Raw genomic sequence first — 18,130 nt, forward strand, 5'->3', positions numbered from 1 at the left:
CTCTGGGGTTACTGCTATCCATATGCAGAACCTTGCATTTGTCAATGTTAAACTTCAACTGCCATTTCTCAGCCTATCAACCCAATTTTCCTAGATCTTGTTGCATTAACTCACTCTGATAATTGTTGTTAACTGCCTTTTCAACCTTTGTGTCATCTGCAAATTTAGACATTAAGCCTGATATATCTTCTCTCAATATCACTGATAAATAATGAAAACAACAATGAGCACAGCACTGAACCCTGGGGAACTCCACTAATACCATTAGTCCATGAAGAGCAGTGTCCACTGATAACTGCTATGTCTTCTTCCACTTAACTTCTCTTTAGCTCTTACCTTCTTCCCTTTATCCATAACAGAAACATACCCTTAATGCCAAGTTGGTCCAGTTTTTACGGCAGTCTTCTATATCCAACAGTGTTGAAAGCTTCCTTGAAATCAAAGTATATGAGGCACAATTATTTTCTGCATCCAGTTCCTTTGTGAATGACATTTTAGAGCTGTACCCTCAAAATGTCAGGAATTGTGGATATTGCCATGATGCTCATCATAACTTCAAAAGATAATACTCATCTTGCATGATTGAAAAAATAGGGGATGGGGTTTTTCCAGATCTTTACTCTGGATGTTAAAGATGCGTGTCACCACTTCAAGCCTCTTATCAGCAAGTGGAGTAACTACACTGGATGATGAAAAGTAATCTGCCACCTAGTATTATCTAGTGACAAAGGCAGCATTTCTCTGTGTGGCACCTTGACCCCTGTTTACATTGGTTCACAGCTGGGTGGTCACCTCCAGTACACTAGATGCAGTGTTTCAAAGCATATGAAGAACATATCCAGGTTTACTAACAGTCCAATCATCATGAAGGTGGAGGCAGAGGATTTTTTTTTGTTCCATAATGACTGGACTTCACTAAAATTCAGTCCACATGACTCACAACTTGGATCTGGCCAGCAGTTTCATCAGTGTTTTAAACTCTCAGGGAGAAAACCATAGCCTGCCATACCTGGAAGAACTGGACAAGTCTCAGGGAACAAATATTTTATGATATAACAATTAAAATATGACAGATATATAAAAATTAATTAAATAAATTTAATAAAATCTAATTTAAGTTAATAAAATCTTTTCTCTAAAAAAAAAAAAGAAATCTTTATTAGACTGTTACCTATAATAAAAGCAGTCTGAAACAAACCACTTGAGCAAGCAGCAGTAAAAAACCTCAGTAATGTATAAATTGTTGAGGAAGGAGAAAAAGCAGTTGATACTGCAGAAGCTAGAAGAAATACTGCAGACAGCATAAATACAGCTTTTCGCCCATACCTATTAAAAAAAAATCACAGACCAATAAAGTATTAACACTCAATTACAAATTAACCTGTTCCAGATCATCTATGTAAATTACATTTTCAAAAATCATTTCACATACAGTTCAAATAATGGTTAGAGGACAAATTGTATGGAAATCTTTTATTATGTGCTGTGATCTCTTATTATTATTGTTATTAATATTATTATTAGCCATATGGTGCAAGGAAGCCTGAGGCTTATGCTGCATCAGCCAAAAAAAAAATTCCCGAGTTACCCCAAGAGAGAGAGAGAGAGAGAGAGAGAGAGAGAGAGAAGTAAAAAGGAATCATCAAGAAAGAGAAGAATGATGATATCCAGCTCAGGACCCTGGGTGCCAAGCCCATACTCACCAGATGTGAGTCCCTGGGGTGATTATTTGTGTTTCCAATTAATAGCAGTGTTAATAATAGACTGCAGCATGAAAATAGCTTTAAAAATCAAAGAAGATTGCCCCATAATGGCCACTGTTGTGTGTTTGAGTATAAAAAAGGCCAAAATTCTGAAAGTCAAAAGATCAGAAATTGATGAAATTGAATTAATAAATACATAGATAGATAGAGCATTTAGAGAGTTATTATATCATTAAAAATAAATAATAACCACAAGTATTTTTACAAATTCTTTTACAATTTTTTTTTCAAAGTTTTTAAAAATTTCCAATTTGGTTTAAGGCAGTAATTTCTTTCTAATGTTGATCAATCAGGGCAAAATAAGAACAGATTTGGCTTAAATCATGTCTTTAAAGGAGGTATTTTCTTTGTAAAATAGTTTATTTCTTGATAAGAACAAATTCTTATTTTGAATGAATGAAGTTTTCATTTTTATAATTTTTTTTAAATTTCTTGAAAAAATTCACTCCACAGATCTGGCCAAAGGAGAAACCTCACTACATGAACCTACACCATATACATCCAGGAAACTCACTAATGAAAGTTAAGTATCGCATCATATACAATTCTGTGATAAAAACAGTAAAAGTAAAAATAAGAAACCTTCAGTTGTTTCATGGTTTTATTTCTTTAATTTTAAAAAATAACTGCATTAGAAATGACTGAGATTATTTTATATGATTGTTGGTGAAATCATATCTACTAATGTGGATAACTACATGGTTCAGATTTCTTGTAACCCCTAGCATTAGAATGTTTTCTTGATGGGAATTTTTCTAGGTACAAAATAATTTAATTAATTTTTTTCCATCTTTCTCAATTTTGTTCTCATTTTTGATTCTTTCATTTTTTGTTGTTTTTTTAAGTAACCATATTAATTTTAGACAGATATAAGTTCATATACCATTGAAGGATGGCTTGTAATGAGAGAGAGAGTGAACTCATGAAAAATTATGAAAGATGCAGGGAGCATTTTCTGAGAGATTTAACCTGCCAGCTCCACCAAAATGGACAATACTGAAGTGGAAATGAACTGTCTGACAGGATCAATTTGGTAGGGAAAAAAAAAAAAAAAAGAAGTCCTTCTAAATGAAAAGAGCAATTCACAGAAGTTTCCAAACCAGTTCAGAACCTGCCCAGGAAGTCACCATGAAAAACATCATATGAACTTCATATTCCACAAGACACAATGATAAGACATGAATTTTTAATGCCTGTGTTTGTAAATAAACTTACAAAAATGATGTGAAGTATGCACCTAATCCTTTCAAGTTTTTGAGAGACTCTGAGGTTGGAAGGTTTTGTTATGTGGGCAGCAAGATACAAAAAATAATTAGATAATACATGCTTCTATCATTAATCTTCCTGTTTTTCAGTCTTGCTGTCTCTTTAGGATGCTCTTTTCCCTCCAACTACGACATGCTTTGGCTTATGCTCATTTTAGAAATGGCATCATTATCTAGCCAACCAAAGATTACTTTCAGATTACTAAAAAGTACAACCAAAGATAATATCAATTTTAATTGAATAAAATTGACCTTCAAGACAGAAAAGCAGAAAATGCAGTAAGTGAGAAAACCCACCATGGTATAATAGCATTAGAATGTTTTCTTGATGGGAATTTTTTTTAGGTACAAAGTAATTTAATTAATTTATATTGACTTAAAGCCAATACTTTGCCTTCTTCCTTCTTCTGGACCGAAAACATACAAAAATAAAATAAAATGGTAAGTATCTAGAAGACTAAAATAATACGTTGATTAAAGGTAGTAAAAGTAATACAAGACTCGTAACACTTTGACTGAAAGGAATATTAAGGTATATGTACACTGCAATAAAATATGAGGTCTGCTCAAAAATTATCTGGATTTAAGTCCATTGTTCAAGGCTGAGCAGTTACCCCAGCCAGTTAAAACTCGTTCTTCCCCACCTCCCAAAAAAAGCATTTCAAGTGCACAGCAAAATAAAGGCATGTTGTTAGCATCTTTTGACTTTGAAGATGTCATCCACCATGAAGAAAAGAAGGGCTGCTTCACCATAGTTATGCACCATCACATATCATAGTTATTGCATACAGAGTTTTTTTGGACAAACATGGAATCACTCCAGCAATCTCCGTTTCACCAGATATGGCTCCTAGTAACTTTTATTTGCTCCTTACACTGAAAAAAACCATGAAAGGATGTCAATTTGATGATGTACAAACAATAATGGGATGGATCAACTTTTGGTGATTTTTAAATCTTTTCAGAAGTGCTTGCAAGACTGGAAAATTGTCAGGTACTGGCTCAGGACACTATTTTGAAGAGGATTAAGTTGCTTACCCCAATACATGCTCACTTATACTGTGACAGTCCAGATACTTTTTGAACAGATCCAATACATGTACTTAAGCTTACCTGGGGCAGAATACAGGCTTACAGAAATATACAGGGTGTATCAAAACATGTGGGACCTAAATATAATTTAAAAAAAAAAGTTCATGTAAACATAGGTGTCTGTTTTAACTTGTTTCCAAATTGCAGCCATTTTTGTGTTCCAGCAACTACATGCTTATGTTTACAGGAAATGTCCACTATGCACCTGAATACAAGCCTACAAATGTCTCATCATAGGCTTCTTCACCTGCTCAGAAGTTCCAAGTGTCTAATGCTGATGGATCAGTTACCATCTGAAACTCGTTTTCTAAATGAGCCAGTTTCTGAAGTGTTCACGTATTCTTTGAAAGATCTTATTTGGCACATGGCGATTAGGGAAGTTTTCTGCATACAGCCATCTTGCTTCAGCTGCATTGAACCCCCAAGTCCATCCATGAGATGCATGTCTGCCATCTTTCTAAATGAATAAGCCTCCATTATCACAGCAAATGTACAGTATCAACAAGTTCCAAATGTAGTGTCCTTGTCAGAACTGAAACCACTCAAAGAACCTATGAGATCTTGTTTACAAAACTACAGTAAGGCATATGAGATATCATATGCCTTACTGTAGGATATCATATGCCCTCTATGAGATATCATACAGTGTTTGTAAACAGTTGAATGGTGTCGTCAATGGAAAGAAAGCCGGCTACTCAGTTTATGGAAAGAATTACTGTAACAAAAAAAATTGGCTGTAACTTGGAAATAAAGCGAAATTAAACCTATGATTTCGACTTGGCCATGAACTTTTTTTTGTTGTTTTTAAGTTGTAAATCCATCCCAGATGTTGGCCCCACATGTAATGATACACACTGTATATCTCCAACAAACTGGGGAACCAAATGGTAAATTTTATGAACCAGACTGCTCACTAATAAAATATTTTGTATTCAATAATCAAATATGTATATGGTGAATATTCATTACTGATGTGCATGACAAACTGGAAAGGAGTTCCATTCTGAGCCCTAACATTGACCTATATTGAGTACAAAGCTGAAATGGTCACTACAGTACTCATGACAAAGTCACTGTTTAGATCTCTATTTTCACTGGCCCAGGTTAGGAGGGGATTTGACTGGTAGCAGTAATCACATGCAAACCTGAGCTTAGAACATTCGTATTAAATTGGACTCATCCAGAGCTCGGGGGGCTGCATTTGTAGTTTAACATGTTCGCTCCCTCAACCAGATTTTAAGATTTCTTCTAATTGTTAGTTCTGGACAAAATTAAGTGTTCGCTTTTAGAAATAAATTCCAAACTTTTAATTTTCAACCATTATGTACAAATTTTTGGAATTCTGGGGATGTTGGAATGTTGATTTTTTTTTCAACATTCCAAAAATTACAGCACATTGAACAAGTTCTCTCACATTTCAGAGGCAGCAAAAGTGTTAAGGGATCAGGAGGGGGATGAAGATGGTGATATTTGTGGCCAATATATCTTGTGCTCAGAGGTGATGCCCATCCACTTAACTTCACGGAGCTCTTGGAGAGGGGGGGGGGGACTGTAAATGGTTGTTAGATAGGGCCTCCCTGTACTAGTCCCTTCCAAAATGTGGATTGGCAATGTTAACCCCCTCCCCCCCTCTTGGGAGGAAGGTTCCATTTGGTCTGCAGGAAACCTGCAAGTGATGATAATGCGCAAACAATAATATCTCAGATCAGCTTTTGGTGGTTTTGAAATCTTTCCTGAGGAGCTTTTAAGAGTGAGAAAACTGTCAGGTTGTGTACTGGCTCAGAAGGACACTATTTTGATGAGGATTAAGTTGCTTAATCCTCTTCAGGTGGCCTCCTTGAAGACTGTCAACCAATATGGGAGGATAGTGTATTTTCCTTTCCTTTGTTTCTATTGAAGCTTGTGGAGGAGCTGGCTTGAAGCCACAAGGCCTCTGCCAACTCTTTGTTTCTTGTTATGGGCTACTGCTGGTATGTCAGGGTTTTCTGTGTGTCAGCTGACATAGAATACCACAGAGATGCTGTGGTATTCTGTGTCTATTATTCCCCCACCGTCCTGAGCACAGGCGGATTCAGGGTAGGGTAACTGGGGCACATGCCCCACTGTCATTTTTTTGGAGAATATACACCAATCATTTTAATTACCTTTAGCTACAAAAAAAATTTTTTTTTCATTGTTAATGTAAGATTTTAGCTATTTCTGCATTGTGGCTTAGCTAAATTGGGAGGACGACTGTGTATGTATGATGTCTTTAATGGCAAAGAAATTGAATTCACTCTGAAGAACTGCAGCTGAGTGCACTGCTCTCAGAGCTAAGCCACTTCACAGCCCTGCAGGCTACCAATGAGAAAGCAATTGGAATGTAGGAATGTTGAGATGTAGGCTTGCTGTACACTCCAGGGTAAAATCCAAATAAGTGATGATGCTAAATGCATCGCAAGTTGGTTTCCTGTTGCTTGCCCATTGGAGAGTTACTAACATTGCAATGCTGACCTATCGATCGAATAATAACTGGTTAAATAAGCACTGCAGGATCATCTAGACAAGACTTCAGTTATAGCTCAGACACAGCATGGTTTTGTTAAGGGAAAGTCTTACCTGACCAATTTGATTGGATACTAAGCTGTAATCACAAAAGAATTGGATGCAGGGAATAACTTTGATATAATATATTTGGATCTTAGAAAGGCTTTTGATACTGTTGCACATGGAAGACTGCTGCACAAATTGGAGCAGTGTGGCATTGGAGGCAAATTGCTGCTATGGATAAAGGGATGGCTGATTGGCAGAAGACAGAGGGTGGTAATCAATGGACACTGCTCAACGTGAACTAATGTTATTAGTGGAGTTCCTCAGGGTTCAGTGTTGGGTCCATTGTTGTTTTCTGTATTTATAAATGATATTGATGATGGTATATCAAGCTTAATGTCCAAGTTTGCAGATGATACAAAGGTTGGCAGGGTTGTTAAGGACACTACTGACGCTATGCTGCTGCAACAGGATCTGGAAAGGTTGAGCAGATGGGCTGAGAGGTGGCAAATGAAGTTTAACATTGACAAATGTAAAGTAGTAAAGTACTACATATGGGAAACAGCAACCCCAGAGTAACGTAACAAATCAACTCTGTAGTACTACACTGACAGTGGTAGAGAATGAAAAGGACCTGAGGGTAATTGTGCAGGCAGATATGAAGTTCTCTGAGCAGTGCAGACGAGCTGCAAGAGTAGCTCATGGTGTCTTGTCAATGATATACAGGAATTTCCTAGCAGGGATAAGGAGGTGATTATTCCTTTGTATAAGGCAATGGTCAGGCCACACCTTGAGTACTGTATACAGGTCTGCAGGCCTCATTTCAAGAAGGATGTAGAGCTGCTGGAACGAGTACAGAGAAGGGCAACAAGATTAGTGAATGGAACAAGGGGTTGCTCTTACGAAGAAAGGCTTAAGTTTTGCAAATTACAGTGTCTGGAGACTAGGCACCAGCGAGGTGATCTGATTGAGGTGCATAAAGCCTTGAATGGTTTGAGCATGCTCAATGCTGATGGGATTCTTCCTCTTGCTCAGAAAAATCACCTGAGAGGGCATAAATTCAAATTTAGGAAAGACAGATGTAGGATAGATGTGCAGAAATTTGCCTTTAGCCAGCAGGTAGTTGGTTGGTGGAACAGACTTCCATCCCTTGTTGTGGAAGTTGATAGCCTAAACAAATTTAAGGCTCAGCCGGACAGGTATTTCGAACGAACGGAGGGGTGAAATGGGAGTGGTGTTTTTTTTTTTTTTGGCTGATGCTGAATAAGCTTGCTTTCTTGCATCATATGCCTCTGCTAATGCTAATAGTTGACTGACGATCATATTTTGTGTAATTTTATAGGCTGGTATGCTTATTCCCTAAATGACATTTTTATGATGCTGTTTATCCCAAGAATAACATGCAAATTTCTGAATAAACCAAATTTTATCTGCTGTTGAAACTCATTTTCCTGCTGCATCTCCTATGGCAGTATTTTCCGTTAGTGACTACCACCAGTAGCACATTGCTAGGGCTTATTGTACAAGGTTCTGCCATCAGATCTGATTTGTTACAGCCGCAAATGTAAATTCAGCCGTTACAGCCGCAATTCAAATTGCAGACTATGTCAACAATGAGAAAGTGAACTTTTAATATTTTTAATGAACAGCATAAGTAGACACCTAATTATTAACATTTGTTTATGAATGCAGGGTTGTTGTCAAAAAATTTCCAAACACTACATGACTTTGTTTTTTTTTATATCAGTGCTGCTTTATGTGTGAAAACTGAGTATGCCTCTTTCTTGAGGTGACTACACACAGTAACTGTAAATTTCCTAATGAAACTGAACTTTATTTGTTGATGGAACTGATTTTCTCACCACTGGCTTATAGTGATAATTTCTGCCATTAGAAATCAGCTGTTTAATGCCATTTTTAGGAGTCCACATCAGTCATAACAAAGTGATGTGTCAATTTTTTAACAAAGCACAAGCAATGCCAAGAGTATATCTTGCTTTTAACATGTTTCTGTATGTGGGGTTTCATATTTGAAAGTTTGGCATATTTGTTTTTGCTAGCAGAGCTGGCCTTCCATCTGCACATGTTACAGCCATGTTTCATGGGAAATTATGGCAGCCCACCATTCTCAACTGTAACAGCAAACTGGAGTGCAAATTTTTACTAATGGCATAAGAGTAAAGTGACCAGATCCTTGGTCTTCCAATGTGGGACATCGATTTTACATTTGGTTTTTTTTTCACATATATTTGTTTTATTTCACTGAAATACCAATATTATATAGGTATTCCTGTCATATAATAAAAATACATACTTCTTTTAACAATAAAAACAATAGAAATTAAATATATTTTTCCGTGGCATGAAATTTTCTTAATAATTCAAACAATTTAAATCCGAGACTGTCCTGCATAATCCAGGACATCTAGTCACTTTACATAAGAGGGTACCTAGCTTTCTTCTTATGCCAATGTGTTCCTCTTAAAAAACGACAGCCCTTCAGCAGTTGTTAAAAATTACCATACGGTAAGTGACCTTTTTATTTCAATTGAGCTGTTTTATGTGAGAAAGTCAGGCTGATTCTCTGTCAGCACACGACAGCTGTTAGATTGCAAAATTTTCCCACCATTGTGCTAGTCAGCTACAGCAGTGATTATTATTATTAGCCATAGGGTGGAAGGAAGTCTGAGGCTTATGCTGCACCTGCCAAAAAAAAAAAATTCTGGATTACCCCCCAACAGAGAGAGAGAGAGAGAGAGAGAGAGAGAGAGAGAGAGAGAGAGAGAAGTAGAAGGGAATCACCAAGAAAGAGAAGAATGATGATATCTAACTCAGGACCCTGGGTGTGCCAAGCCCATACTCACCAGATGTGAGCCCCTGGGGTTAACAATGAACAGTGGCAATTTCTTACCAGTTGCATAAGGGAAACCTAACTTTTAACTTTTGTATCTCTATGTGGAATATGTACCTCCTTGGACCATTGTAAAACTAACTTCTAAATGACACATGAGCCTGTAGTTCCAACCGTAGCTGTTTTTCATGCAGGAATCACCTACAATCACCCATTTTCCTTATATTTGGAACCAATGTGTAGCCAATTTTGTTATTACAATCAAATGCAACAAAAATTCATCGTTTCTTAAAATTTCTTCCTCTGTGATGTTTCCTGTTTTCCTAATACTGTTTAGTCTATTTCAACCATTATGCCTTGGTCTCCTAGACATATAGTTTCCTCCAAAAACTAAAACCTACAGATATGTCAAAAACTTTCACTATACTTACTTACAAGCATCCTTTTTTTTTCCCACACGGGTGAACTCCTGTGTGGAAAATGGTATCCTTTATGGATGTTTACATTGTGCAAAAATATATAATTAACAAGTCTTTTTCTTTTCAGAAATATTCTTGTTCCTTCAATGCCTACAATACTAACAATATCCACTGGCTCATCTTCTATTTCTGATTGAAATTGAAGATGAGCCAAAAAAGAATAGAATCTTTACTTTTACATACTCATTGTGGATGCAATAAATTCAGTTTTTTTTTACTATTCATGACTGGTTTTTCTTTTGCTTGAAAATTGCTCAACTCACCGAATTTTTTTTTTTTTTTTGGTAGTTATCGGCACATCAGCTTCTGTGGCCATAATGCACCTCCCAAGGTTTTTGCAGTACTTTGATCCAAGCCTGAGGTGGGTTCACCGAAAATGAAACTTGACTATACACAATAATATGACAGACTTACTAATACTAATACTAAGTGGGGGGTGACTGAAATTCCCTGGCTTTCCATCTGCATAAATGTGTTGATAGATAAGTAGGAGCAGAAACGCTAGATAACTTGCTGATGCATTTAGCTGTATCACTTATTCAGATTTTACCCTCCAGTGATTATTATTATTGTTATTATTATTAGCCATATGGTGCAAGGAAGCCTGAGGCTTATGCTGCACCAGGTAAAAAAAAAAAAAAAAATTCTGAATTACTCAGAGAGAGAGAGAGAAAAGTAGAAGGGAATCACCAAGAAAGAGAAGAATGATGATATCCAGCTCAGGACCCTGGGTGTGCGAAGCCCATACTCACCAGATGTGAGCCCCCGGGGTTGTTGTTACTGTTCAAAGTAACAAACATGTTCAAAATAAAGGGTGGGCAGATTCCACTTCAAGGGAGGTCATGTTATGTTATAAATCTGCTGTTGTGTTTACAGATGTCCAGAACATTGCCCACAAATCTGCTGCATCACTTCTGCCTCATCAAGCCAACTTTGGCAACAAATCACCACACAGGGCGCCCTGGCCCTATGACTTTAACTCCCCTAAACACTCTCAGGATAATGCCTATCTCCTTCCCCACCTCCACACCAAAACTTTCACCTGGTTGGTTGGTTGGTTGGTTGGTTGTATGAGTTTTAATGGCGCATCAGCAACTAGGGCTATAATGCACCATAACCATGTCCCATTCAAGAAAACAGTAAAAATTTCATTGACCTAATTACTTAGGTCACTATGTCAATATGTATAAAAATATAAATATGTATGAGGTAAACTAATATAAAAATATATTTAGATACAAGATAAAAGATCATTCTCATTGTTAAATATAACTTGAGTGTATAAAACTCAGTTATTAAAATACATAAAACATTCCTGTCTATATCGTGGACATTCGGTTAAAATATGACAAACAGTTAAAAAGGTGTCACAATCCTCACACACAGGAGAGTCATCTGCCCTCAACAACAATGCATGCGTAAGATGACTATGTCCAATGTGGAGGTGAGCTAGAACAACTTCCTCTCTATAATGTGCCTACTATACTGACAGTGTTAAATAACAGGCTTTATCCGATACAGCTTGTTTGTGACCTGTTCACTCTCACAATGTTACCATTGTGAGAGTAATTTAGCAAGTATTAGCCACCTAATAGGGTATTTTAACAGGCTACTGTTAGTACCCTATACAGACTAAGTTGGCTAATACTATATGTGGTTGCTGTGATCTGGCAGCGACATCAGCCAGTTCATTACTCTTGATCCCAATATGGCTTGGGATCCAGCAGAGATGGATGTCGAAGGAATTCTCAGAAAGAGAATGGAGTGTCTGCTGAACCCAAGTCAGGTGCGGATGAGGATTGATCTCATCACTGATAAAGCCTGTATTATACTTAACAAATCGGTATACGCCTCTGGTAATTGTGAGTTTCAATATGGTCCAAGGCTAACTCTATAGCATACAACTTGGCTGTATATATATATATGCTGCATTCATGGGGAATCTTCCCAGATATAGTACTGTCTGGAGATCTGATAGATAACTCTGACTATGAGCCCTCAGTAAAAGACAGGCAAGAAGTCAGAGTATCCAGCTAGGTGGGCAGTATAGAGTTGTTGGTAGATGGAAGGTGGAGTGATGGCCTTACCCCAGTTTTTAATAGAGAAATTGCACGATGGTATGCGAGCATGCCAGGATAGAATTCGTTGCCTCGGTGACTCAGCAACATTGTCTACTGTAATATTAAGCTCTCTGAGAAGCTCTTCAACCTGAATACCAAAGGGATGATTGGCAGTCTAACGGGTGTTATAGAAAGTTTGCTATAGCGACTCAAAAATGGATGTCCACGTAGAGTTGTCTGGCAGGGATTTCAATTTAAAAGTATATTTTAGTGACAATAGCATTTGTCGCAGAAACAGAGGTGGTTCATCTGCTTCAATGTATAAACTTTGGACAGGGGATGTTCTAAAAGCTCCAGTAGCAATGTGGATGGCTTGAAGATGAACTGAGTCTAGCCATCATAATATGCTTTTTCTTGCTGATGTGTACACTTGGGACCCATAATTTAATTTAGAACAGACCAGTGCACAATATAGGCAGAGTAAGGTGCAGCGGTCTGCTCCCCATTTATTGGAGCAGATCGCATGTAGAAATTTCAAACCCCTTGTGCATTTTGTCCACAGTTGAAGGATACGTGGTAGAAATGTCAACTTATCAAATATGAGCCCCAAGAACTTTGTCTCGGGTGCTACTGGATGTTATTTTGTCCAGGCTTGAGTTCTGGTTCAGGGTGAAGGTTCAGGTTTTTGCCCCAGAAGACCATTTGTGTACACTTTTGTTGCAAACTGTCTTCTGAGGCGAAAACCTAAAACCATTAGCCACTGCCCACAAGTTGACGTGGTCAATGACATGCTGCAATTGTCTTTCGATGATCCTCATATTGAATGACTGAAAAAAGATGCTAAAGTCATCTACAAAGAGGACACTATTTACAGTTGGAGGAAGTTGTTCAGTAATAGAGTTAACTCTGATGGCAAAAAGCGTAACACTTAGGACTGATCCTTGTGGAACACCCTCTTCTTGGCAAAATGTCCGAGAGAGGGTAGATCCTACACGAACTTGGAAAGACCGGTTTGAGCGGAAATTTTTAATTAAGATGGCATTGTGTCCCCTAAGACTGAAGTTATATATGTCTTTTAAAATTCCATATTTCCAAACAATGTCATACGCTTTTTCCATATCAAAGAAAACCCACACCTGGTGCTCGCATTTCAGGAAAACATCATTAATAGATGTTTCCAGCTGGATTGAATGATCGAGTGTTGACCTATTTCTTTGGAAGCTACACTGTGTCCTGGAAAGGAGGTTGTTAGGTTCTAAATACCACATAAGGCAAGCGTTAACCATTCTTTCCATGATCTTGCACGAGCAGCTGGTCAGAGCAATAGCACAGTAGTTTTTTAGTATTTTTGTATCCTTTCCTGGTTTCGGGAAGGGGACGCTTGCCATATGCAATGAGTCTGGAAATGTCTCTTCAATACAGTTTCTATTATAGAGACAGAGCAAGCAATCCATGAATTCTGATGAAAGGTGTTTAGTCATCCCTTAATGGATGTCGTCTGGCCCAACAGCACTCGCCTTGGACAGTGGGGGGGGTATGATGTTTTTGAAGACTCTTTAGCAAATGTGTCCCTGAAAGAATTTGTGATTGCAGTTATGCCTGCAATTGTACATCCATTATGTTCAAGGATTGATGATGGATGTGACATGTATTTGCCCTTCATTTTCCGAACTTCATCCCAGATGGCTTTGGGATTGGCAGCCGATTCGAGAGAAGATGCATATCGGATCCAAGATTCCTTTTGGCTCTGACGTCTGATGTAACATGCTTTGGCATGGGCACATTTAAAGGCTATTAAATTATCTGTGGTGGGGTAATGACAAAATATTCTCCATTCTTTGTTTTGAGCCTTTCTAGCTGCTGTACATTCTTCATTCCACCATGGTTTGGGAAAACATGGAAACTGGGTTGAGATCATTGGAACTGCAAGTGCTGCTGCTACTTGGACTGTAATGTACTGTAATGTGCCTTGCTGCCTCATTAATTGGCTCCTGGCTGAGTGCGGTGGTATTAAATGTTTCTAAATGTCTAAAAGCATTCCAGTCAACGTGATCGAACTTCCACCATGGTATCCTACACAGATGGCACTGTCTCCCATTAGAAATAGTGGATAACAAGGGGAAGTGATCACTGCCATAAAGGTTTTCTTCGGCGTCCCATGTACACACACACACAGGCAGGAGGGTAGCTGTTTGTTTGTTGTATGGTTTTAAGGAGCATTAGCAACTAAGGCCATATTGCTCCGGAGATATGTGGTAGTCATTCCCTGACCTTTCCGCATCCTCCGTATTTGGTGGTCACGGGCTCGAACCCCGGTCTAATCAAGAAGCGTGTACTACGCACTGCTGCTCCTGCCTACCTGGCTACGGAGGCGCCCAGGAGGGTAGCAGAGCAGATGGAAAGATCAATGGCAGTATATGTACAAGTAGCAATGTGGAAAAAGGTGTTAGATCGCACATTTAGAAGGGCCAGATCATTGTTTTCAAGCATTCGCTTGATAATTCGAACCCCTTCTAATGGTGGCTGAACTACCCCACAAAGTTTATGTCCATTGAAATCCCTAATAATAGAAAAGGGGGTGGCAATTGCTTAAGGAGATCATCAAGGTCTGCCTGGGGAATGTCGTTCCCAGGTGGCAAATAGATGGGGCAAACAGTTAAGAGGAACCCTACTGCAAGACAAACTGCTACAGCCTCTAGGTTGGTGGTAAGTGGCATAGCTTGAAAGGGGGTGTAGTTACCCACAAGGTTGGCAACTCTTCTGCAGGGCAGCTACATCCCCCAGCTCTGCCTTTGCAAATGACTGAACAGTTACACAGGTGAGGGTCCTCATTTGCCTTAAAATAAGTCTCCTGTGAGCAAAAGCAAGTTGGCTCATGATTATAGAGCCTTGATATCATCACTATTTCTACGAAATCCACAGCAATTCCATTGTAGAAATTTAAATGTACCCATTATTTAGATTTGTTGGGTCCATCTGGTGGCTTCCGAAGGACTGAGGGCTTTGTTTTCTGTCCTGGATTTTTTTTTTTTTTTGGAAAGACTGGGCATTGGCCTGTATCCATTTCTTCTTCCACAAAGAGTTCTAGGTTTGATTCATCCTGTACCTCCATATCTTTCACATTCATTGTTTCTTGGATTATAGGTGGCTGTTGCAATTTCTTTGGAGTTTCTTTAGTACTGTGTTTTGGAAGTGGTGGAGCACTAGAAGGTACGGATATAGGAGTGGCAGCTGACTGTGATTTTTCTTCTTCAATTCTAAGATGCGATTTCTTCAATTCTAAGATGCACTTTTTTCCCCCTATAAATGACTCTAAAAACGGGGTGCGTCTTAGAATTGATACCATCTTACAATTGCAGTTTTTTTTCAAATTTTCCCATGCTTTGCACAGCATCACACGTTTTGTTTTTAAGTGGAAACCCTGCCTCGAAGTTTAACCGTTATCGCATTCTCCAATTCCATTGGAAAATAAAGTGGCGTGGGTGATTTCACGTGCTTTTGAAATGTGAAGCAACTACAGTGAAACTTCTCCTAACGGACACCTCTCGTTAACAGACATCTCTCTACAACGGACATTTTCAAATTCCCCAACTCACCTCTATTGGTTTTAACGTGTTTGCAGCTTCTGTCCAGCGGACATTCTCTGTAACGGACGCGGACAGGCAATCTGCACTGTTTCGTTTAGATTAGCACTTAACGAAGCTGATTTGATCTCCCCATAACGGACAGCGGGCGAGCTTACGGCCCTTTTTCTAGGAACGTTTCTTCACGTATTGCCTCAATCGTGTGTTTATTTTTATTTCCGATTCTCTGAATTTTATCAAGGTTTACATCGCAGTTCTAAACCCTTTTTCAAGAATTTTAAGGCACGTGTAAAACTTCTGATGAATTCGGTGTGTGCAGGGAGGGGGGGGAATATGGTCGGCCTTTCGTCTTTTCAGTTTCAGTTTTCAGTTTTGTTCAGTGTCGTGTGAAATGCACAATGTCTTCTCGTAAACATTTAACTTTAAAAGATAAAGTCGAACTCATTAATGCGTATGATCGGCAAAAAAATAGTGTTCGCAATCTCGCTACAAAATTCAAAATCGGGAAGACGCAGGTAAGCGACATCCTAAGAAAAAAAATGAACTGCTCAAACAATTTTGTCAACACGGAAATGATCAGGTTCAAAAATCATTACCGAAAACTGTTGGACTTCAAATTGACAATGTTACGTATGAGTGGTTTTGTCGCGAACGTGCTAAAAAAATTCCCATTAATGGGCCTATTATTAGGGAAAAGGCTTTGGAGGTTGCGAAATCTATGGGAGTAAATGAGTTCAAAGCTTCTGTGGGATGGCTAGACAAAAAAGTTCAAAACTCGGCATAAATTTTCTTGGAAAACCGTAAGTGGTGAAGGTGGATCTGTTGATACTGGGGTTGTAACAAAGTGGACCGTCCAATTGGAAGATTTATGTCGTGATTTTGAAGCTAAAGATATTTACAACTGTGACGAGACAGGGTTGTTTTTTAAAGCTCTTCCTGAAAAAACAATGGGTCTAAAAAACGAAAAGTACCAGGGCGGAAAAATTTCTAAGGAACGCTTGACTGTACTATTGTGTACAAATATGCTGGGAGACTTTGAACAACCTCTTGTTATAGGAAAACCACAAAATCCTCGTTGTTTCAAGGGCATAAAGTTGAATATTTTGAATGTTGACTGGAAGTCTAATAAAAAAGCGTGGATGACACGAGATATCATGAGCGAATGGATAAGTCACTTTAACCAAAACATGATTCGTCAAAACAGAAAAATTATTCTTTTCATGGATAATGCTGCATCTCACCCGCACATTGAATTGTCTAACATTCAAATCGTTTTTCTGCCACCAAACACATCTGCAGAGTGCTAGACTTGGATCAAGGGATAATAAAAAAAATTTAAACTTCACTACAGAAAACGTGTTTTAAGACATCTCATTGCAAACATGAATGATGTAACATGTACGAGTGACCTTGCAAAGAAAATCAGCATCCTAGATGCGATTCAATGGATTTCCTCTTCAGTAAACGCAATTAGAAAACAAACTGTCGTGAACTGTTTTGTAAAGTCTGGCTTCTCAAACGCAAAAATTGAAGTTGTGAACAGCAATGTGGAGCACCAAGAAGAACAAGAACTTCAACATCTATTGATAATGTACGATACTTCCGCTACAAGTGACCCTGGCTACAAAGATATAGACTTGAACCTCACTACAGAAGATGGTGCTCTAGATATCAACCACATTATCATCGATATATTTCAAGAAGTTCCTCATGAGGATGAAGAAATGGAAGGAGGTCATTCTGTCGAAGAACATATTAACAACGAACCACCGATGAAAATAGAAGAAGCGCTCATACAAATCAATCGTTTAAAAATGTTTTTCGCCGCTGAAGAAGATACTGAAGGACTTTCGATGGTTTCTTCACTCCAAACAAATGTTGAAAACAAAATTATCAGCCGGAAGAAGGTGCAGAAGAAAATAAGTGATTACTGTATGTATTTTTCTTAAGATAAAGTCATAATATGCATAGCACAATTGTATGTATATTTTTGTAAATATTATTTACAAAAATATTGTGCAAAATCTGTATATAATTTAATTTAATTTTACATTAAATGTTTAACGATTTTTCTTTATCTCTTGTGTATGTAATTGTATATTATTTATAAAAATATTGTTCAAAATCTGTATATATTTTAATTTAATTTTACATTAAACGTTTAAAGATTTTTCTTTTTCTTTTTTTTTTCCCTCCCTCAGACTTCTTGTTAGCGGACACTTCTCTCTAACGGACACATTTTCGTTCCCCATGGCTGTCCGTTAAAGGGAAGTTTCACTGTATTATTTCATTATAGTGGAGCTCACTCAGCGAAAACTAGGAAGTTTTGTTTGTATCTTCGAAAGTACGTAAGAAGTGGAGTTACTGTATTTAGTTAATTTTGATCCCTTATTGCACATTAAAATGTCAAAAAGGTTGCACTACGAAGCCATACTGAAATGAAAAGTTATTGTGTATGCAAAAGAACATGGAAATAGAGCTACGGGTCGACATTTTGACATTAGTGA

At 38.0% G+C, this 18,130-nt stretch overlaps 1 protein-coding gene across 2 annotated transcripts in view; it reads right to left on the reverse strand.

Moving 5' to 3' along the window:
• LOC150085600 (organic cation transporter protein-like) overlaps positions 1 to 18,130 on the reverse strand; it is a 440,672-nt gene that overhangs the window by 299,647 nt on the left and 122,895 nt on the right. For both annotated transcript variants that reach the window (XM_090373381.1, XM_090373383.1), the window contains one exon: positions 1,172 to 1,326. In XM_090373381.1, coding sequence (XP_090229507.1) covers positions 1,172 to 1,326 — 155 coding nt within the window. The remainder of the gene's footprint in view (positions 1 to 1,171; positions 1,327 to 18,130) is intronic.

This window comes from Mastigoproctus giganteus, chromosome 5, assembly GCF_048544385.1.
Source record: "Mastigoproctus giganteus isolate SK-2022 chromosome 5, ASM4854438v1, whole genome shotgun sequence".
Taxonomy (NCBI): Eukaryota; Metazoa; Arthropoda; class Arachnida; order Uropygi; family Thelyphonidae; genus Mastigoproctus; species Mastigoproctus giganteus.